Below are 23,253 nucleotides of genomic sequence, written 5' to 3' on the forward strand. Positions count from 1 at the left end.
TGCTCAGGTTGGGGACAATTGGTATAGTAGTTAGAGCCCTCAGAGATTGGAGAACAAAAAGCTTTAATTTGAACTCTATTGTACATCTATGTCACTCATTTACTACCTCTGAGTAAATTACTTGCTCTCTGACAAACTACCTCACCAGATTGTTGTGAGAATAGAATTGGGTGAAAGAACTATGCACGCCACTTAAACTCCTCAAGGAAAATCAGTAAATAAATATAATTAATAAAGGTCAGAGGGGTTTTCTTTCTCCCCTCAGGAGCAGCAAATAGTTTACATGGTAAAGTCTTTGGAGTTCTTTGAGACAAAGAACATTTTACTCTTTTAATTGAAACCTGATGACAAATGTATTTTATATGGTATTGAACAAGCACGCCAGTTGTTACTACAGTGCAATGTACAACATCAGGAGTTTGGACATGAATCTCCCTTGGAGGCTTTTATTTCTTCTTTATGCTTTCAGATCTTTATACACTACATGTGAATGATGTGATCTTTAACATCAATGGCTTAATGAAATCCTGGCTCAGGAGGTTAGGAGTTACATCCACATGAAAAACAGAAAGGCATTCTTATTGATGTACCCACGGAGGACCCCCTTGCTACCACTGAGCTGAGGAAAAGCAGAACAAAAACATTTTGAAATGTTATTGATCTTAGGTTTTCGTGAGGTTTCCAATCGTTATTTCTGTTTCCCATTGCCTGGGCTTTTAAATTTCACAGAGAACAGAAGGCCTGTGATAGAAATGACCAACTTGAAATGCTGAATAAATTCACTCATTTTCCTCCACTATCCAACTACAGCATTTTTGTCACTGGAAAATTGCTTCACGCTGTATAAAGCAGAGATTGATATCATAACTGCAGAGTGGAAACCTCAAGCTTCTACTGAATACCTTTGGGGCCTTTAATAAGGGCACATCTTGGGTTAGTCTCGCCCCATATTCCATGGATCGCTTTGCACTTATGCAATAAGAAGTTTCAAAACCGAGGAAGAATGCAAGGGCCCACCGATTACTTTTTTCATGCTTTGAAGTGAGCTTATTCTTTCCTACTTCCATTAAGGCTTTTTCTTAAACAAAAACACTGCAACAATAGAACTCCTAGGTTTACTAAGAAGCAAGTCCCATGTTTCTATTTGATTCTAAAGCAGTGGTTCTCAACCAGGTGTGCCATGGGTTTGTCTCCAGTGTGCTGTAGGAATTTCGTCTTATTTTTTCTGTATTTTTTGGCATTATGTATACCCTGTATAAACTGTATATTTTTAAATATTGCATAACTTTCCCTCAAACTATGTCTCTTGTTTAAAAATACATATATAACATTAATAATTTTCTGGTGTGTCACTGAACTACTGCTACATTTGATAGTGTTGTCGAAGTAGCTGAGACCAAAAAGTTGAGAACCAGAGAACCTCTGTGTTGCTGTTTAAATTACTAAATTAATTTTATTTGAAATCTCAAATTGCTCCAAACTAAGACAGCTTGATGTAATAGATGTCAGTCATAGGCAATATAGAAAAAAAATATGCAATAGATCAGCTTTTGACTGAAGAAATTACAGGAAGACCTTGTTTACTGACTACCTCATTTGACTGTTTTGAAGTTATGGTGATGATGAAAAAAATAACTTTGTGACCAAGGTGTGTATTTATGGCCTTCACAGCATCTATTACTGTATGTTTGCCACTACAGTCAGTTTATATGCATTGTCCTATGCCTGACCCATTTTTGCTTCCCCCCCAGTTTGTTTCAATAAGCAATCTCTTCCTCAGCTATTTTTGTCTACATCACAGTGCTTCCCCAAAAGATAATATAGAGCCGAGGTGGCGCAGCAGTTAAGAGTGCAGTACTGCAGGCCACTTTAGCTGACTGTGTTCAGCAGATCAGCGGTTCAAATCTCACCGGCTCAAGGTTGACTCAGCCTTCCATCCTTCTGGGGTAGGTAAAATGAGGACCCAGATTGTTGGGGGCAATGTAAATATATATATACATTGCTTACTGGTGTACACCGCTTAGCGAGTGCTTGCACTTAAAGCGGTATATAAGTCTCATAAATAAATAAATAAATAACCACAACTTAACAAGCTGAGCTCTGCAACCTTAATTCACTGGCTCCCAGCTGCTACCTGTAACTGACAAGATTTCAATCACTTTCACATTTCTGCTTGGAGCTGCTAGTGCACTAGGCAATGAGTGCTAACTCATTTCTTTCTATGTGCATTCTCCACTGTGTGCCTGTTTACTTTTATAATCCCTTCCTTTGCAATGCATGTAAATACAAACATGAATTCTCTTCTAACTAATTATCCCAGTGCTTGGGTGAGGATTCCAAAGGGTGGGAGAGTGAAAGGGCAGGGAAAAGGAAAGTTAAAGTATAGACATGATCACTTAGCAATTGATTTGCTAGTCCCAATTGTAATCACGGAACAATAATTCCCTGTATAGTCTAGAATGAAAGAGAGGCAAGACAATTTCATCCTTGTATTATCACTATAAAATAGAGGTGCACATCCCAAGTTGCAAGACCATGTACAATACATCCTTTCAAAAAAAAAAAACTTGGACTGGGTCGTCATCAAATTGTAATGATATTAATTTAAAAATTACTAAAAAATATTTTTTTATCCTGGCTCCACTTATTTTTAATCACAGCCCCCAAGTACCTCATTCAAAGCACAGACACAACTTTCAAGCTGGAAAGAACATTACATACCCCAAACAAACTCATGTTGATTCAAGGACAAATCTGTGTGGCTTTCTTGGGAACAATTTGCCATTTGCCAGGGAAGTAATTTGCCATTACCTTCTTCTAGCATTGCCAGTTCTGACTGCATTTTTGGGGATTTTCTGATGATCTCCCATCCAAAGCCAACCTTTATGAGATCATCCAAGATCACCGGGTATTTAGACTTACCCATTGGTAACATTACAAATTAACTGCAGCAACAGATGGTTAGTCTCTGGTCCAGCACATAAAACTGGAACCTGACTTGCTCTAATGTTTACTGTATCAAAAATATTTTAATACAGATATTTCAGAAGATGAAATGAGCTGGATTTCTGAAATGCATGAGCAAGGGATAGCAGTAGAATCTGTTTTTATTAACCCCAAAAGGCAATTATATTTGAGCTAAGGAGGGTCCTGGACAGCAGGAAAATTGAGAACTTCCCATTTGCACAGTCTTCATCCTAGGAAGATGTATCACTGTTACTCTTCCATTGTATAGGGAGATCAGTTCAGGATTACACAAGACAAATAAAGACACATTTAACTTTATAAATAAAGACACGTTTAACTTTATTGGCCAGCAACATAAACCGCATTTAAGCATGGTTAATATATACATATATATTAAAAAAAGAAAAAAAGAGCAGGCACAGCTTATCAGTCAGCATATCTGGTCTGCTTATAACATGGCACTATTTGATTCCCAGAAAGAAGGGGAAAAGAAAGCTAGCCAATGTGCGTGTACATTTCAGTAGTCAAACATCATTTCAAGCTATCATAGCAATAGTTTAATTAATAACTCATTTCTCAAGGAACACACCATATCATATTCAGGAAATAATTCACCCCTAATTATAGAAATGAATTTCTGCCAATAATTTAAGACCTGCCAACCTTTACAGTGAGAATAGCTTCCCCCCCCCACTCCTGTGTGAACATTTACAAAAGGAAGATTTGTCTTCTCATCTTCCCATTTGCTTTCTGAACATTCATCTCTTGGACTCAAAACAACATAACGGAAGTTTCAGAACAGTGTGAGTTAATGTTAGGTATTTGCAGTAAAGAGAGATTTTAAAAAGTACTTTTTTCCACCTTTCCTTTCTCTGAGAAAATGAATAGTGATTTTGCAGTGGAATATACAAAGGTCCTGGCTGAAAAAAAAAGGTCTCAGATCAAGTGACTTCCCTTGCTGCCAATTCTGTCAAAAGAACCAATAAGGGAAGAGATGGGGAAAATGGAGAATGGTACTAACAGCTTCCAAATAAACCAAACAAGAGTCTCCCTGCTAAGCTCCAAAGCATCACAGACCTTACAGGCAGTAGTCTGTTAACCAGGGATAAGCAATCTACCCCCTATGAATACTGTATGGACTGCATCTCCTCAAAAAACCCAACTGGCATAGCTAATGGCCAGGGGCTGTAGGAACCACAATCCATAGCGAACACTTTAAAAAGCACACTCAAGTGCCCATTGCTGTGGATGAGGGGCAAATGTGCATTAACTAAAAAACTTTATACTTGAAACCCAAAATGGGAAGAAGGAAGGGACAAGAAATGTTCTAGCAATGGCTATGCCAATTGGACCCCGAAGAACTTTGAAGGATAGGCATCTTCTCTAGGAATTCTCCATGTGGATGAATTCTTGGGAAAGCTAATAAATCCAGTGGTGGGAGCCAGTACCCGGTCAGCCTCCTCCATGGCATCAGATGGAGTATTACTATGGGTGCAAAGAGGCAGTGATCACTTTGCTGATCAATTTTTAAGGATCACTTTAGAAAAGACAACACCTACTCAACATTTAGTTTTCCTAATGAATCCCACTCATAATGTAAGGTGAGCAAAGTTGTGGATCTCTTCCTATCAGGTCATGCCTAGCTGGTAAATGAGACTTTCATATCAGTCTTCAAACTTGATAATATATTTTTCCCCAATGAAAAGAGGTTCATTCTGGAAATGGAACTAATTCTATGAAGAGTTACTACTGCATTCCATAAAGTGGGATTATTTCAACAGCCTTCCTTGAGCAGGAAATCAGTTTTTGATATTTTTTTTTAAAGTCCAAAAATTCTAATTATGTGAACAAAATAATGTCTTTCAACATTTGGTTTGAGAAGCACAAAAGAATATTCTTCTCCAGGACAAAAATATTCCTCGAAGGGGGAAAAAATGTGCAGAGAACCTTATTCATCCATCCCTGGGTAGCATCCTGTAGAAGATCAGGAGGAAAATTTTCCCAGTAGAAGTATCTATTGACAGATAGAGCTATTCTCTTGGGCAAGATGTTATGAAAACCTCCAGAAAAACATTATATCTAGGAAAAGGAAGAAAGCATCTACTGCGCACACACAATGCTCAGTTGTCATATCTCAGAGCTCAACGACCTTGATTGATGGTTTGGGAGAAGACTAAAGGTACCATGTCCTTGGGAGCTCTGAGGAACTCTTTCAGGTTGTGTGCTTGTAAAGAATTCAACCAGACTGCATTCTATAGCTCCATTATGTTGGAGTGGGGGAAAAAAAATAACTTAGCTGAGCACTGATTTCCCTCCTTACTGACTCAAGGAGGACTATTATTTCTGGCAGAGACACTGGATGATCCTACAATGATGTTCCTTGAAGCAGCAAAGTCCTGGAAAGGTTGATAGTTCTGTGCTGCTGTAGAAAAGGTCAGGGTGATGGGCTGGAACGTGGAGGAATTGAACAGGTGGGCGATCCATGAGCTCTTAGTAAGGCTCTAACTTCAAGCTATTATACAGACAGCAAGTAAAGCACATCCCAAATATCTAGGAGACAAAGAGAACAGAGGTAAGTAAGAGGAGGGGCATAATATTAAGCCAGAACATCTGTGGCCCCATGCAATTTATGTGTTTTGTTTATATCCTATCTTTATTACTTTTACAAATAACTCAAGGTGGTAAACATATCCATTAACACACTTTCTTCCTCCTATTTTCATAGCAACAGCAACACTGTAAGGTGCTGGGCTGAGAGAGAGTGATTAGCCCAAAGTCATCCAGCTGACTTTCATGGCTAAGGCAGGATTTGAACTGATAGTCTCCTGCTTTCTAGTCTGGTGCCTTAACCACTAGACCAAACTGGCTCCTTGGTTTTAGTGTTTCTTCGATTTCCAGAATGATACAGATTGCTGCAATTTTATATGAATTTTGCTAAAATCTAGGATGACAAATAAAGGCTTCAATGTTAACTCCCAGAATTCCCCGGCCAATGGCTTCATGGGGGTGCTGCTGGCTGGAGATGGTTAACAGGATAAGAAGATCTCACCTGTGCCATCGGTGTCTTGGTCTTAGCTCTTACAAACTTTTTTTTTCTATTTATCTTTTTTATCATTTATAAGTTGCCCAGAGTCACTTCATCAGTGAGATGGATGGCATAAAAATTTAATAAATAAATTTTAAATCAAATTGTATTCTATAATCAGAAATGCTGAGGGTGCATTTAGGTGGACTATAGGAAGGAGTTGGAGATTGTCTCTTGGTAAGTCACGGGGTAACTGAACAGGGTGGCAATGAGCTTTTAAGACAAATCAATATGTTATACATAGGGACATTTCTTTCTATGGCCTTGTAAGAAAGCAAAACCTGGATTACATCACAGTGTGCAGATCCTTTTTAACAAAAATTATCAAGTGAGCTGTACTGTTCTTAGAAGAATTGGGGTCTCTCCAGCGTTTTCACAGCATGCTTCCTCTTTTTATTACAAACAAAAAGCTAACACTCTCCAAAGTTATTTCAAATGTGCAAGGAGGAGGGAGATACCCAATGATGTAAAACTACTAATTTCCCAGACACTGAATGTAATTGTCACAGTGGGTTACACCTCTGATGAGGGGAATTTGTAGAGGCTGTTCAAAAACCTCTCCCTTCCTCAGGATTTTGCAAACTGATTTGTTGTTGTGCTACATTAACACCAGAGGGTGCTGTTTGACTGCTCTACAAATTTTCATGTTTCTTGAAAAGAACACTGTCTAGCCTTCCCCCACACCCACCTGAAAAAGAAAAGAAATAGATTACTGGAACTTCCATTTACACATTTAGCAAAATGCAATTTAAAATAATTCAAAAACTCAAATGTCTCTTTTTTGTCACTGAGCTCTAGACTGAAAAGCAGGTTCCAATCCACAAATAGGGCTGCTTGTATCATTTTTAACCCAGCATCCAAACAACATGAAATCACATGGCTATTCATACACAGTAGAAATCCTCTTTAGGCAGAGAAGCTTCTAGATAGCAAAAGAGTGTAGGTTTTCAGAGCCAATTATGCTCCTTTAAATACTGCCTGATTTTTTTTAAAAAAAAAAAGCGGGGATAACATCTTTGTAGTGTTTGTTTATAGAGTCCTTTGCCCTGGAGGAACACACAGCCTCCAAGAGTAAATGACAGCCATAAATCTTCAGGATCCAGAAATACTCAATTTCAAAAAAGATACAAGGGTGAGAACATTCCAGTGCATATATAGTATAAAGTAAGATGAGGTTTCAGCTTAAACTATTTGCTGTTGTAAAAATATAAAGTTAAGTTCCGGTCAACACCTTTATGTATGACTGGCAGGGGTGGGGGGGGGTGCTGCCTGGGTAAAGAAATAGAAAATAACAATTGTTTCAATATTTTAAAGATATTTTTGAGAGGAATTTGTTCGTATTTACCTGCCAAATCATGATCTATCATCTGTCTTGGTGCCAGGGTTTTTTAAAAATATTTTTAATGTGGTTAATTTTATAGTTTTATGATGGTTTTTATGTTATTTTCACTTTTGATTGGAACCACCCAGAGTTGGTACGTAAGATTGGGGGGAGGGGCGCAGCGACCATATAAATGTTTTAAATAAATAAATAAATGCCTGTGCTTCAGTATATTTTGCCTCCACAGATCCTAAAAACAAAAGTGGTAGCCATGATGGATGAAAACAACTTATTAACAGCATATACTGTTTTAGTTTAGATATATAGTGACTAAAAGCCACAATGAATCCTGAAGTTCATTTATTTAAAACATTTAAAATATTTATTTATTTAAAACATTTATATAGCTCCCCCATCGTGTCCAACTCTGGGTGGCTCCAATCAAAAGCGAAAACAACATAAAAACCATAATAAAACTGTGAAATTAACACAACATCACAGGTCTATAAGCTTTCTACCACTTAATCTTGGTTTTAAGACTGTTTGCATAAGAACTTTGAACTGACTGTCATTCTGAAGTTTTTTACTTAGGCTTCAAAAAAATACCTTTGAAAGAAATGTAAGATCCCATGTTAGCTTCTCTTTGAAATTTTATTACATTCATTAAAGAGAATGGCACTCTTGAGAAGTATTTTCTATTCAGATTTTTTTTCTAAGGCAGGGGAATAAACGAGATTTCCCTTTATTACCATGCAATCTTTAGCAAGGTTCTACTTTAATAAAATAAAAAACTCTCACCCCTACATCAATTAGGGGTAAGCTGGATCACCAGGCCTCTTACGGTACAAATTTTGGTTACAGCCTTCCAGTTACCAACCACGACAAAGTTGGCTTTCCAAGTGGCATGTCAAACTCAAAGCATGCATAATTCAGTCTTTGCTGGTTACATACCTGTACAAATGCAATGCTGAGTCCCACAGCTCCGATAATTATCAAGTGTTCCTGGATAAAGTTTCCCAGCTTTGTGATACAGCCACCCTGGGAATAAAACATTGAGATGATGTTACCTTTCATACCTATCTTAAGTTGGTTTTATCTTCCCGTGCTGTACAATGTCACCTCCTTCAAGAAACAAACATACAAATGGATGGAGTAAACATAGGCTGATACTTGTGGCAAAACCGTCATCAGCTTGAGAATCATCCCCATCCATATTGTGACACCCGTCTCCTAATAAGCTTTCTATAAAGCCTTGTATGGAGTGGGTTTAAGGAGGATGGGTAGAGTCATCTTTCAACCAGGAGTAGAGGACACTCCTAACAAAGCCTGATACATAATCTGGGATCAGCCAAGCCTAGCTGTCATTTCTGGAAAATAATGCAGTTGATGTCTTGCTTGCTTCTCCTTCAGATCTGCCAAGTTCTTGCAACACAGAAAATTACCAGGATAAGTGGTTGCATAACCCAAGCATATATTCTTTTTTTATAGACATATTCTTTTTTATGTCCGAATGTTAATTATTCATTTCACGCTCATGCACCCCAGTAGTGACACAAGACTATGTCCCATGATTTTAAAACTGAGCCAGCAGGAAACATGCTGAGACAATCTAAAGTCAGATCTTTCACTGGCCATGAAGCTCTCAGATGCCCTCAAATCTACTGCCCATTTTGCCTCACATTTGTCACAATCTAGTTCTCACAAAGATAAAAACAAGTGATTAAAAATAATGACAGGAGTCATGAATTGCCCTTTTCCACCTTTTCCTCCTTATCAATTGCCTCCCAGGGCTATATAACTGCAGCGGAATAAATTAAGTAGTATAACAGAGATCTTCCCCAAAGTAGTCTTTCTCTGTTATGTTCTCAATCTCTTTGTGGCAGGTCAAATTCAAATACTGGTTGGAATAAAATCTCATCAAGAGGAAATGGTTCGTTATTGTTTCTAAGTCTTTGGGAACATTGCTTGTTTTGTGGGTTGTGTGGAGTTCCCCTGTTGAGCATTCAGAGCAAAAATAATCAAGAGACTTGTGACAACTTAAAAATATCCCATTTTATTATTATCATCTAAACTTCCGTGAACTGGAAGAAGTGGTCTGCAATCCATAAAAGCTTATACAATAATAAACTGGCTAGTCTTTAAAGTACCTCAGCCCTCTTAGTTATTTTTTTAATTATACAGCAGCAATGATAGAAGGAAGGCTCACAGTTTAGAAACAAGGACAAAAAGAGAGAGAGGAAAAAGATGCAGGGAAAAATATAGGGAAAATTCAGATAAATGTGAAGGAATTTTCCTTCAGAAGAGTCTCTTTCCCCAACATTTTGGATAAAGCTTAAAAAAAAAAAAAAAAAGTCCCCTGGATTCAGCAGTCAGCAATTATGCCCTGAGGCAGAGTTTGGTCTGCCTCTGCATGGCCAAAACAAGCTTAGTTGCAGAAGTTATTCATGTGCCTTCATGTCCCTTAATCCTACCCTGAGCCCCCACTGAAAGGGACTGCTTCATCATCATCATCCAGCAAAGTATCCTAGAGGCTGAAAGCATCAACCAGCTTGGTGGAAAAATGGAATTTTGCACTTAAATCAATTCTAAAGAATTGGAGTAGAAATGGGCACTTTAAAATATGTACTTCTCTACTCTTCACACTGAAAAGCTTATGTGCACAATAAAACATAGAAGAAAAATACTCTTTAGGGTGAGTTCAGTTCCGGATATTCCCATTCGTTTTCGTAATAAAAAAAAGTAGGTTAGCACTGTTTTCTTCCAGAATCTTTCGCCTCAGTAGAGCCAGCCCTGCCAAGGAATATAAGTATCTATTTGCTTATATGTTTACTTCTCTAGAACAACATAATCAAGATAAATACAGATAGTCCTCAACTTACAACCACAACTGAGCCCAAAATGTATGTTGTTAAGAGACATTTAAGTGAGTTTTGCCCCATTTTACAACATTTCTTGCCACAGTTAAGTGAATCACTGCAGTTGATAAGTTACTCAGTTGTTAAGTGAATCTGGATTCCCCATTGACTTTGCTTGTCAGAAGTTCACAAAAGGTGATGATCACATGACTTTGGGACACAGAAATGGTCATAAAAATGAACCAGTTGCCAATCAACTGAATGTTGATCACACGATCATAGGGATGCTACCAAGTTTGTAATTGTGAAAAATGGTTATAAGTCACATTTTTCAGTGCTGTTATATCTTTGAATGGCCACTAAACGAATTGTTGTAAAACGAGGACTATCTAGGTATATTATGATATAATTCTAGATTGAGGTTGTTATGATGTTCAAATGCATAATGACCAAGGTATGATTGATCAAAGAGCATAAACAATCAAAGGTCTCATCACTGTTTTCTTAACATAACGATAATAGGAGAGGTCCGTGGGTTTGTTTGATTTCTTTTAAAAAAAAATTGTTTACCTCTTTGTAGATATTTGAAGGATGATCTCTTCTACCACATGTTTCAGTTATTGTCTTGCAGCAGCTGTCTGGGACCTTCCTTCCTTCCTTTTCAATTTTGTACCAATAGCTGTCACTCCAGTCTGTGTAATTATGACTGCCACAGCACTTAAACTAAAAAACACAGGCAACGAGACATTATGAGAAAACCAAAATTGCATGAGGTATTGGGCCAAAATTACAAAACTAAGTTTCCTGTCTTTGACAACACATTTTTCTAGTATGCACAACTTGTGGCCATTTTTCATAAAAAGGTCAGTACACAACAATCCACCAGCCAGACAATAAAAAATAAAACTTTTTTCACTAAGCTTCTTGTTGCCGTTAAATAGTTACAAGGTTGTGCATCTCTTTCTACAAGAAGCAGTAAAATTTACTTTGTTTCTGGAAGCTTACAATGTCTCTTTTCAGTTTGGGAGCTAGAAAAATGTGTAACAGTACAGTTTAGGCATCAAATGTTTCTCAAGAAAGCTCCTTCTAAAAAAAACCTGCACTCAAGTCAGTCCTCTTCACTTGCTTTTGCAAATCCTCAGTTGTTCTATTAAAGATAGAACTGTTATTATTATAAAGCCCTGAGGTACCTGAGAGATCAAATTTTTGCAAGAGTCTCTCTACTTGTCCAACTAAATCAAGCAGGATGCTTATGCTGCAAATCCTGTCAGCCAAAGAATACTGGCTGACAGGGAGTAGAAAAATGTCCTTTTTCCTCAGTGGCCCTGGCTCAATGTAAAATCCTCACTTTGGAGATTAGAAAGGCCCCAGTCCTGTTAGTCTTTTGTAAGGCCTTAAAAACCTGGCTATGTTCCCAAGCCTGGGATGTTGAATGTGTCAAGGGCTCCATTTCCTGGCTATATTGCTAACGGGCAATATGTGTATCTTGAATTGGAAGTTTTAAATGTTGTTTTAACCAGTTTTACTGTTTTTGTTTTAAAATGTTTTTTGAATTTTTGTAATATATTTTCTGAACTGTAACCCAGTGACTGAGAAGAAGTTGAAGAAATTGAACAAACAAACAAGTAAACTCCATCTGAAAGAAATGTAAGGAAAAGGCTGAACAACCCTCTGGCACTGAATGCTTCATCTTTGTAGATAGAGCAGGGGTCTTCAAACTTGGCCCTTTTATGACTTGTGAACTTCAACTCCCAGAATTCCTCAGCTAGCATGCCTGGGTGAGGAATTCTCGGAGTTGAAGTCCACAAATCATAAAAGGGCCAAGTTTAAAGACCTCTGTTGTAGAGGAATACCTGGAGCTAATGAAGACTTGAATTTGATACAATTATATTAAGAGTCTCCTCTTAATTGGAAGATATTAGGACCTATTGTTTGTAAAGCCATTCTTGGTCACGCCACTTCTGCTTCGTATCCATGGGCCTACGCTGGACTCCACTGGTTTGTTCAATCAATGAACAAGCTACTTTAGTTTTTCTCACTATATCAAGCTACACTCCCGGCAAGTGGATGATATATCAGCTGGGTGTGGAAGAATCATTGCTGAAAAATGTAATTACCTGTAAAGACATGGCATGCTCAAGCATTTCTGTTCAATTATGGTCAAAAGGAGTCTCTTCCCTTCCTTGTATAGTCTTTTTCCATCTGATATCATGATTACCCAGAAGTATCCCAAGCTTCCAGTTTGTGTCATGAATCCAAAACCCATATATGTATAATCTCTGAGCAAGCCCAGAGCAGCTTATTCCCTGTGCATTCATATTATACTGTTAGGCAGCAATCTCATGTATGTTGAGAAGTTAATTTAAATGCAGCTGGTTTTATTTCTGAACGGTTTGGAACATATGCTGAATGATCCCTCCACTATCACACATTCTCTGCCTTACTGGACAACGGGACAACCTTTCAGATACTGCAAATCTAATAATAACAATAATAATAATAATAATAATAATAATAACAACAACAACAACAACAACAACAACAACAACAATGTTGGAAGGGACCTTGGAGGTCATCTAGTCCAATCCCCTGCTCAGGTAGGAAACCCTATACCATTTCAGACAAATGGCTGTCCAGTCTCTTCTTAAAAATTTCCAGTGTTGGAGCATTCGCCGCTTCTGGAGGCAGGTTGTTCCACTGGTTAATTATCCCAACTGTCAGGAAGAATAGATGTTAGGATGATGTTCCTGTTTAGACTTGGTATACTGGTGGGCTTTCAGCAACATACTTTCACAAGTGTTGAAATAAAATAGAGTGATCTTATAAACTGAAGAGTAGAAATATCCATTTTCCTATCAGCAGTTTCTAAAAATAAAAAGATGAGTAAAACTTCCCACCAGTTGGGAAAATGCTCTCAATCTTGTTCTTTTGAATGAAGTACTCAGTATGTTCCCAAATCATACACACTGTACCTTAAAAGTGTCTAGCCACGTCCAATATGATCATCTAAATTCTAAAATAACCAGACATATTGATCTGAAGCCCTGCTGCACTGGTCAAAAGAAGATGAAGCACATCCTTTCCACTCTCTGAGAGAATTGTGCTCCTCTGTTAATTACATTTTATGCCATGCTTCTCTGTAACTGGAGATTAATAGCTTCAAGAAAAATACTTGACAATCAGGAAGTGATTTACCACTTTTACTCAGTTGTTTTTCCAACTTTCTCATGCAACAGGATTATTAAATGGTTGAGGGTAGAAATAAGAACTGGAGAGGTATTCCAGTGACTTGATCATTAAATAGGACCAGCAGATTATTTTAACCAGTTACTTTTGTGGTTCTCCTTTGGGATCTGCTGTTCCACGCATGAGGCAAGACTGCTAAAAATATACAGGCCTTGTTAGACCATGAAAAGTCAACACAGAATGAAATGGGAAAGCTATCTACGTGTAATACATTTACAAGTGCCTTGCCCATATAAAAAATCATTCAAACACAGTTATTTGGTGGAAATGCAGCCCCCTTCAGATGTTACTTGCAGATAAGGGGTCCTAAAGCTACTTCTTTCCAAATATGCACCTACATTCTGGATAGGCAAAAGCTCCCTCAACTGGCAGTAGTCAAGTCCACCAGCACTTTTTTCAGTAGTGTTGTTGGGTCTTCATTTGATTAATCTTTTCATCCACAGCTCTCTTGAAAGGAAGGACCACATTATGACTTCCATTCAGGGAAAATCCCCAGGGATCCAGGATAAATTGGATCAATAATCTGGCCAAAAACAACTGCAGCCTAATTTTGAAAGTATCTGTATGGATAAAAATGGACCCAGAAAACATGCCTCAAAGATATCACAATCTGAAGATGGGGAAAAGCGCCATTTTATTTTCTGCCATGACTGATGTATAAATAAAAATATAAACAAATTCAGCTTTTCCCATTTCTTCCCCTAGATCTTAATCTGTATTAACTCCCATATCTCTTAAACATACCTCCTGTTGAAGTTTGTCCACCGCATTAGTCACACTCTCTTCTCCTTCCTTCCTATACTTCTTGATTATTGTGTTTCTCAGATTTTCCTTCAGCTCGTTGTTCAGCTATACAGAACAGGACATCAACAATGGGGACAGAAATAAGATATAGCAATATGGTTTTTTAATCCCAGAAATAAGATATAGCAATATGGTTCTTCAACCCAGTTCCCTGTGTAACAATTGTTACCAACTATTCTGTGAGAAATTTCATGTAATTAAAAATGACTCCTGGGACTTGGGGCCCAGTTTGGCCAAATATAAATTTGGCAAACTGAGCTAGGTGGATAGTTTGAAATGCTGTGCAAACTGAATGCTCTAGAACAGGCTTTCTGAACAAGTTTCAGTCCAAAACCTGAACAAGTTTCAGTCCAAAACCTGGACAGCAGTCCCCTCCATTCCCTACCCAATATGATCATCAGAGAAAGCTACTCAAGGTCTTCTCCAGCTTCTGAAGAAATGCTCATGGAATATGTCAATTTGTCCTGCTCATTTCTTTTTTTAATATATTGAAGGACTGCTCTGATCTTTCCTGCACATCCTGCCTCATGCTTTACAAACCAAATAAGACAAAGAACTTAGATTCATAGTTCTCTTGGTTGCCTGGATTTACTTTTAGAAGTATATTGTGGGCACTGAGAGCTACAATCACTTATTCAAATATCCCCCACAACTGAAAGAAAACACTACCCTATATGTTGAAGCAAAGAATGGCTTCATCTAATGGAGGACCAGTAACTCATCAAGTTGTTAATAGCCACTGCTAATGTGAGAAGTTGCACAAGATCCGTAATTTTTATTAACCCTATTAGCCAAGATCATTATAGTCAAATGCCCAATCTACAACTTTGCTGTCTAAACTAATACACTGTCATGCAGGCATTTGAGGAAAGGAGGGTATCTGGAAAAAAGCCAAGGTCAATATTGTGCACTATCAACCCAGCAATAAGCCTTAAACTCCACTTGTCCAATCAGGTAGCATATCATCTTGGCTATGTCCAAATCACCTTTTTATTTGGAAACCAAGGGTTGTGAAGTTTTAGAGCAGAATAATCAAGAAAAAAATGCAAAACAGAACAGCTTAACAATATTAGAACATTTTAAAAGCCCCTCCATTAACCCATGCCATGCAGAAAAACAAAAGCAGATTACCTGTGGGTTGATAGGGAGGAACTGCAGCATGACAAAGAGGCAGCAAAAGTAAACACACACACAGTTTATAGGCATTTTGGAAGAAAGTGCCAGCAAGGGAAGAAATACAAAAAGCAACACAAAAGGCCAATTCCTTGAGTAGAGGACAGGAAGCTTGCCAAAGAAAGACTAGCAGAGGGAGAAAATAAAGCTTACAAGACCAAGAGGATTCCCACAATCACTAAAAGCCCACAAGGAATAAAGAGCTCAATATGCCATGCCTTTTCCCCTTCCCTGTCTCCATCATCAATGTTTGCCATGCATTCCTTTAGCTTCCAGTCCACTTTCACGTAGATCAGATTCTGCAATTGGCAGACTTCATAAGGGATAGGAACAAGCTTTCCAACACTACTGTATTTTATTCCACTGGGATTCAACCTTCTTATCTTTTCAACACCTGACATTTTAATGCTACTAATCCCTTATAAATCATAGGATTTTTTTTAATAATCCATATTTAAGTCATATGAGAAGCTAAGGTGACAGTTCACAGCCACAAGTCAAATCATGACCAAGTTATTAAGCACCTAGAGATGGCAAACCTCCATGCTTTTCCACCTGATCTGACCCATTGCATTGCATTTGCCAGACAAAGCTAGCATGGAATTGGGCACTTTGTGGTTTAGCATGCTGAGGAAACCTGGTCATTGTGTTAACTTATTTGAAACTATGGCATAGTTTCTTAGTTTGTGGACAGCTTGTTATGCAAGCAAAGAAACTAAGCAGCCAGGATTTAGCCTGTTGTGTGAACCAAGATAGTCATGTCAGGTCTTTTGTTCCCGTCACATTCAGGTTAAAGCTGGTTTATTTCTTAAGTAGTAAAACTGTTGCAAACTCACCCTCTGGGATACCAAAAAAAAGCCCACTATTGATTAGATCAGCATATACATTAATTATGAAAACATGCATCAATCAGGACAATAATAAACAGATTGCTACCAAGCACTTTTTTCTTTCTTTTGTTATTTGCAGATGGTCCTTCAAGGACAGCTCCCCTCCCATGATTGTATTATTTCATCATAAAACTAATGTACAATAGAAGCATTACAGTCCCTTAAAACAGAGCAGCAACGGTAAGTTTAGCAGCAATTAGTATGTCAGTAGTAAGCAGACCAAAATAAAGACTTTTAAGAATGTTTTAGTTAACATTTTCAATTAAGTGAATTTCGCAGACAAGAATCCATCACTAGGATTCTATGTATTTGCAGTTTAATGTGGACATTGCAAAATATATGGGACACTTATGACTTTAAAAACAGTTCTAGGTGTCACCCATTCACATCTTCATTCCTCCCTGTTTCTCAGCTGTCTGGGCTTAGTATGGACTATGTGAACAGTCAAGAGATGTTACAATGACAATCACCTTTTGTTAGTAATAAGAGAATGTGTTAACCACTGTAGAATCAAACAGAATCTATATTTGCATTCCTAGCCCAGATGCAGTAAGCAGAGTATTCTTAGATCAGACATGTCAAACGTGCAATGTCACGTGACATATTGGGACTGTTTTGCCATTACCGGCAATGGGGTGGGCGTGGCTTCCGCGTGATGCATCTGGCCTGCAGGCTGGCAGTTTGACACCCCTGCCTTAGATGGTAATTTTACAATTCATGAAAATGGCTTCAAAGCAACTCACTGCAGATCAATTTCATGTTACATTAAATTGGCCAATGGTGCAGTGGTTAGAATGCAGTATAGCAGGCTTACTCTGTCCAGTGTCAAGAGTTCAATTCTGATGGGCTCAAGGGTGACTCAGCCTTCCAAGATTGGTAAAATGAGGACCCAGTTTGTTGGGGGCAATATGCTGACTCTGTAAACTGCTTAGAGAGTGCTGTAAAGCAATATGAAGCTGTGTATGTCTTATTGCTCTTGTTATTATGGGATAGAATGAGGTGACTGCATGTCAGAAGCTTAACTTGGTGCCAGGTTTTTGTTTTTAATGTTTATGGTTTTAATAGTTTTAATATGGTTTTAAGGTTGCTTTATTATTGATACTGTTTTAATTCTCAATTGGAAGCCTACCAGAATTTGGTATAAGATGGGCAGCTACATAAATGTTTTAAATAAATAAATGGGTCTGGTGGTAAAGATCTTCCCAGGTGTGTGCATGGGTGAATTGCTGAACTGCTCTACATCATTTACAGCAACATTTTATGCTCCTGGTTTATTAAAATTTACTACATCGTAAAAGTTGCCTTGCTTGGGCCAATGGATGTACATCAATGCCTATATATAAGGTTTATAATTAAATGCATTTTTATTGTAGCACTGGAACAAAGTTAATGAAAGAAGTGTTTGCACTGCAGCTTCAAATCATAGCATGGCTTTTGAGACACACAGATGACAATGTAGGTTCATTGTAGATTTTTAGTCCAATGCACAAATCTGTAGCCTAGGAGGTTCTGTGCACAGCAGATCTGCTTACAGGGTTTTGTGGAAAGAAGCCAAAAAGCCCCATGACTACCACTGTCACAGTAGTGCGGGCTCACAGTAGACAAGAATGATTAGATCTCTGTGGACAAATATTCATTGTGCTGAGAAGACCTGTAGGGAATGAAATGTAGCCTATTCACTGATCACCCACGTTTCTCATGTTACCTACCTGCTGGTAATAGACACAGGCCAGGATTCCAGCAATTATCTCAAGCAGGAAGATGCAGAGCAGCAGTATGAAATACTAAAGGAACAAAATGAACAAAGAAGTTAAAGCAGAGCATTGTACACCATGGGATTTACGTTGCATATTGACAGAACAGGCAGACTTAGCTACCCAACGTTGAAAACAATGGCATGGCAAGGCAGGGAACACGTAGCAGGCATGATGTACTCCTGCTCAAGAGGAACTGGATTTGGAGGTTGCCCCATATTTTTTTTTTGGGGGGGGGGGTATCAGCCAACTGTTCTATCTAGGAGTGGAAGAATGGCTTTCGACTTTCAGAGCTTGTTATTTTATGAAATGCTCAGAACAAGCTGCACAAAGTACACCTTACTCGGAAGTGGAACAAGCATCTACTTTGTTTAGAAGGCAGTTTTACTGATACATTATTTGATAGCTTCTTGATACATTAAGGGGGGGAGACAAAAACAGGTCTTCGCTGCTGTATAAATTCACCAAAATGAGATTTGCTTGGCTTAGCACATTGCATAATTACACCCATTGTGCTTTATTCCATAAATCATAATGAACTTAAATCACGGCTTTTGACATTAAACTTTCATCTACTGTGTGGCAATGGGTTTCCAAAATAATAGGCTAGAGATCATTTCCAGCTCTGCTAGCCAAAATCCTTTTAATGAGAGAATCTGGGGACTGATCTGTAGACCTTCTGTGTGAAAAGCATGTGCTCTACCACTAAATTATGTTCCTTTACCCATTGCTTTCACAGCTGTGACTCCTACGCCTCTTGCCAATACTACTTGTTTTGAAATGCAACCCCTCCAGCTGACATCAGTAAAAACTCATCACAAGCTTGTTAGATGATGGTGGAATGCTTAATTGCTCAGGGCAGAAAGCATTTTGAAATAGCTGAGCTTCTTGTAGCTCCTGACAAGTACAGAAAAGTCAACAAAATGTAGGCAAGCACTTTGGGCCCAGTTATCAGGTGTGAACTTCAAAAAAGAATAAAGGAGATAAGCTTTTTTTTAAAAAAAAATCCAACTACGTAGCAATCTCTAAAAACATTGAAATCAGATGAACACTAACACTGATGTGAGGCTTAAAACTGGTCATGTAGAAATCTCCAATAGGTCATGTAGAAATCTCCAGAAAAAGGGACAAACAGAGAAGTCAGAGAACAAGCAACTACATGGCCTTGAGGACAGGAGTTATATAGTGCTGCTATATAGATAACTTCTTCATGTTTATTACCTCCTAATTTTTTGCAATTAATCTGCTTACCTAACTTCTCTCCGCTTGGCAATGTGGAATTAGGAGGGAGTTTAACTGCCATACCTCCTATAAGGTCCCCCCTCATTCCTAAGATAAAGCTATGGCTACAGATCTTCTGGCAACCCAGAAGATCACTTGCTCTAGTCTCAATATCAAGTTGCAATCCAATGGATCAGTTAATCCAGACAAGGAACCAGTTCTAGCCCAACAGGTGGCAAGGAATTTGCCACAACAGTAGCTCTAGTCACGCTTCCAGCTCAAATCCTCATAAGCTGTTGCTGCTGAAGTAGCCTCTGAAGTCAAACTTCTGCTTCTCTGCCTGAAAGGAAGGAGGACAACTGAGCAGGTTCATTACCTTCATATAGTAATTACCCATTGCCTTGAGAATTTTCCCATCAATCTTTTGCAGGATTTATAATTGACATGATGGCTGAGAGAGCAACAAAACTAACTTCTCACCCCCACACCAGGCTTAGACATCTCCAATTTATGACATGCTTGGGAGCTAGGCTCAATAATCCTGTCAAACATAGATAGTGAACCTACTCAATTCATGCCTCTACAAATTTGTCATTTACACTTATCACTCATGACTGCTCCCCATTGTTTTTTGGCTCTCTTCTATACCAGAGCTCTCATATTTACTTCAGGACCTGTAAACTGCTCAGGGCCTTTTCAAGGATTCCCCAGGCCATTCAAGGCCTATTACAAGCACTCCAAGCTGTCACTATCAGGGATTCTCCCCACTGCTAAGAATATTTCTTCCCTCCACATGAACATCTAAATGCAAAGAGTCGCAATATGTCACGACACCATCACGTGACATAGCGAGTTTGACACCCATGATGTGTCAAATAATTGGATCCAAGTTGATGGACCATTTCTCATTCCTGCATATTCCTTTGCCTTTGGTCTATAGCAGGGGTGTCAAACTTAATTTCACTGAGGGCCGCATTAGCACTGCGGTTGCCCTCAGGGGGCTGGCTGGGTGTGGCCAGGGTGGGTGCAGCCTACTGGGTGGGTGTGGATGGAGTAGGTGTGGCCTACTGGGTGGGTGTGGCCAGCTCTACCTCATTCGCTTCAAGGGTGCCTGTGGGGGCCTGGGCAAGAGTGGGACAGATCTGAGGGTTTCTGGCAGAAGGGGGTGGGACCAGGGCAAGTGCCAAGGCATGGTCCACTGGAGGAGCATCACTGTTCCTCTCAGGCCATGTGGGGGGGGTTGGTGGTGCGGGCTGCCCGGAGCCCTGGGCGCAGTGGTCAAATGCCCAGCCCCTGAGCACCTGCAGCACCAAGCCCAGCCCCACTTCCTCAAGGCTGCTGCTCAAGGTTCTCCTGGTTCCTCACTGTTTCCAGACAGCCTTGTGGAGCTAAGACTGAATGCGTTTCAGCATAGATGGCCATCACAAAATTGTACATTGGCTCCCGGCTGGCCTGGGCCAGGGCCAAGGCAGCAGGGGCCGTTCCCTCACTGTTTCCAGGATGACTTCGCGGGCCACATGAAACCACTTTGCGGGCCACATCCAGCCCCCAGGCCTTGTGTTTGACATGTCTGGTCTATAGCTTCGGAAGACACGTCTTCCGAATGACTCCCTTGTTCCCTATGCCAGTCTGTTCTATCATCTCCCTCTCAATGGCAGAGAGGAAGAATTTACAAAAGAACAGACTTCCAATTTAGGAAGGTCAATCTGTAATATCTATTCATTGAAATAGTTCATACTGTTCCTGCATTTGCAACATATACCAAGTAACCCAAAGTTTCTGATGGGCTGTACATTCTCACTGGCTCTGGTTGATTCTGAATATAAAGGGAAATTGCCTGGGGAGATTCCAGGTCATGGTTGTCCCAAAGGTGCTTTTTCAGGAGGTAACTGGACTTCAGACTTTAGATACTTTTGGATTACAGGAAGAACCTCATATAGTGGGAATTGGGAATGTGGAAGGAAAATGGGAGGCTTTGGGAATGGAGGAATGTCTGACAGGATGGTAGAGCAGTTCCATTCAAAGAATAGACATTCCCTTTATCCTTGAGATCTCCAATCAAGGAGGGAGAGATTGAAAGAAGCGAAAGAAGTGAAGGGGGTGAGGTTTGTTTACATTTAAGTCTAACTGTACAAGAAATGCAAATTCCCTGCCCAGAGATGCCCAACTTAAAAAAAAAAAGAAGGTAGAAGGGAGGAGAAGGTTCCACACCCATTTGCACTACTCAAGTGACCCTGAGGACACAGGTAAACTTCCAAATGGCCTCAACAATTCTCTAAAAGAAGGCAACGACCAGCTGTTCTGCAAGGAATATAAATCCTTCCATTCCCCACCATCCAGTCAGAGCTAAAGAAGCTTCTTGGATGAGAAGCGAAACTTCTTCAAAGAAAAACAAGAAAGTCCAAGTTGCCTCCTGAAAAAGCACCTTTGGGACAACCATGACCTGGATGACTGAGAATCTCCATAGACATCTGCTGACTTCTTCAAGTTATATTGCTGCAATAGATTATACATGAAGCCATTCTTGCTAAATACTCAAGAATTTAAGCTACTTGTGAGGCAGAACTGGGAGACCAGAGTGACTGTCTTCTGGCAGTGGAGACAAAGCTCCAGTGGTTTCCAGCTTGACCCAGGACAAAATTCAAATTGCTGATACTTATCCTTCAACTCCTTCATAGCTTCCAACTACCTTCTGCTATTTTAACCTGCCTTGGCTCCTAAATTACCTCCAGATTCCCTTGCCTTAAAAAGAAAACAAAATTCTGATGGAAGCAAGTGTCATGATTTGGTGTTTGTTCTACAATCCTCTCCCAAAAGTGACAGAAAGTTCATGCTCCCCCTTTCCCTTTTCCCCTCCCATCGTGTTTCTTGTGCCTCCCCGTTTTTGCACACCTGGAGCCACCTGGACCCGGCCTGGTTGGCTTGTCTGTTTTGGGCTATGGCGGAAGGCACTCAGGAGGTGGCTCCTGTTGGGGCAGGCCCTGAGGCGGCACCAGTTGAGGCTCTAGAGGTGGACCCTCCGGATGCTGACTAGACAGTGGTACATCCCAAGGTGGCAGAGCCCAGGCCAATGGAACGGTCGGGTGAAGTCCCAGAACTCCAGGAGCTACATCAGGTGGGGACGTCCTGTCCGGGGAGTGGTGGTGTAGCCCAGCAGTTACCGGGCTGATGGCTGGCCACACCCTTGGGCCTGGGGATGAGGGCCAGTTGACATCCCAATGGCGGGAGCGACGTGTAACGGAGGAAGATGAGGAGGACTGGAGCTATTCCACAGCTCCCGTTGAAACCACAATGAACATCCTGCGAGTGCATTTTGGAGAAGTTGGTTACCAGGACTCTTCCTCTTAGCAATGGTGGGACCAGGGTACAGAAGCAGCCTCCTGGTTGCAGCCCGGTTCCTCCTCTGCACAGCCGGCTACAGGATGCTTCTGGTTGGCTAGTCCAAAGCTCAAACTGGATTCCAGTTATGGGGGTGACGTATACCAGGGGAGGGTTGGCAGTCAAGGTGCATGCCAACCGATGGACAGGCAACGAGGGGGGGAACAGGGAGACCGTCGTCTGTTCCACCAATGGCTCCTTCTAGGGGATCTGGTCCAGGGGTTGGGGCCCCAATCCCAAGGGGAGTGGATACTGTGACCCCTGGAGCTAGGCCCCTGGTAGGTCCTTCGCCTGGGCCAGGACTGCATTAAAAAAAATATTACGAGACTGTTGTGTTGGTGGTTTTTGTTGTTACAGTGTTTCCTAATTTCCTCTTAGCTTCTAATTTTATTTTTTGGAGTGGGAATCCCCCCTTTAATTTATACATGCTAGTAGTAAACACAATTGAAGGCTAGAATCTAAACACATTTATTCAGTTAAATAATAAAACTCAAACTTTTTTTTTCCTCTCTTGGCTGATCTCAGCCCTTCACATCCCACAAAGTTTGTTGAAGCCTCT

The 23,253-nt window shown here is 39.9% G+C and overlaps 1 protein-coding gene across 2 annotated transcripts in view; it reads right to left on the minus strand.

Annotated features, from left to right (window-relative positions):
* Positions 1 to 3,275: 3,275 nt before the first annotated feature.
* CD151 (CD151 molecule (Raph blood group)) overlaps positions 3,276 to 23,253 on the minus strand; it is a 46,935-nt gene continuing 26,957 nt past the window's right edge. For both annotated transcript variants that reach the window (XM_039321904.1, XM_039321905.1), the window contains exons 4-8: positions 18,051 to 18,125; positions 14,219 to 14,323; positions 10,799 to 10,951; positions 8,325 to 8,411; positions 3,276 to 5,517 (exon numbers count right to left, since the gene is read on the minus strand). In XM_039321904.1, the coding sequence (XP_039177838.1) occupies positions 5,458 to 5,517; positions 8,325 to 8,411; positions 10,799 to 10,951; positions 14,219 to 14,323; positions 18,051 to 18,125 (480 nt within the window). In that variant the 3' untranslated portion in view covers positions 3,276 to 5,457. The remainder of the gene's footprint in view (positions 5,518 to 8,324; positions 8,412 to 10,798; positions 10,952 to 14,218; positions 14,324 to 18,050; positions 18,126 to 23,253) is intronic.

This window comes from Crotalus tigris, unplaced genomic scaffold (genome assembly GCF_016545835.1).
Source record: "Crotalus tigris isolate CLP2741 ecotype Arizona unplaced genomic scaffold, ASM1654583v1 scf7180000023830.6690815, whole genome shotgun sequence".
NCBI classification, from domain to species: Eukaryota; Metazoa; Chordata; class Lepidosauria; order Squamata; family Viperidae; genus Crotalus; species Crotalus tigris.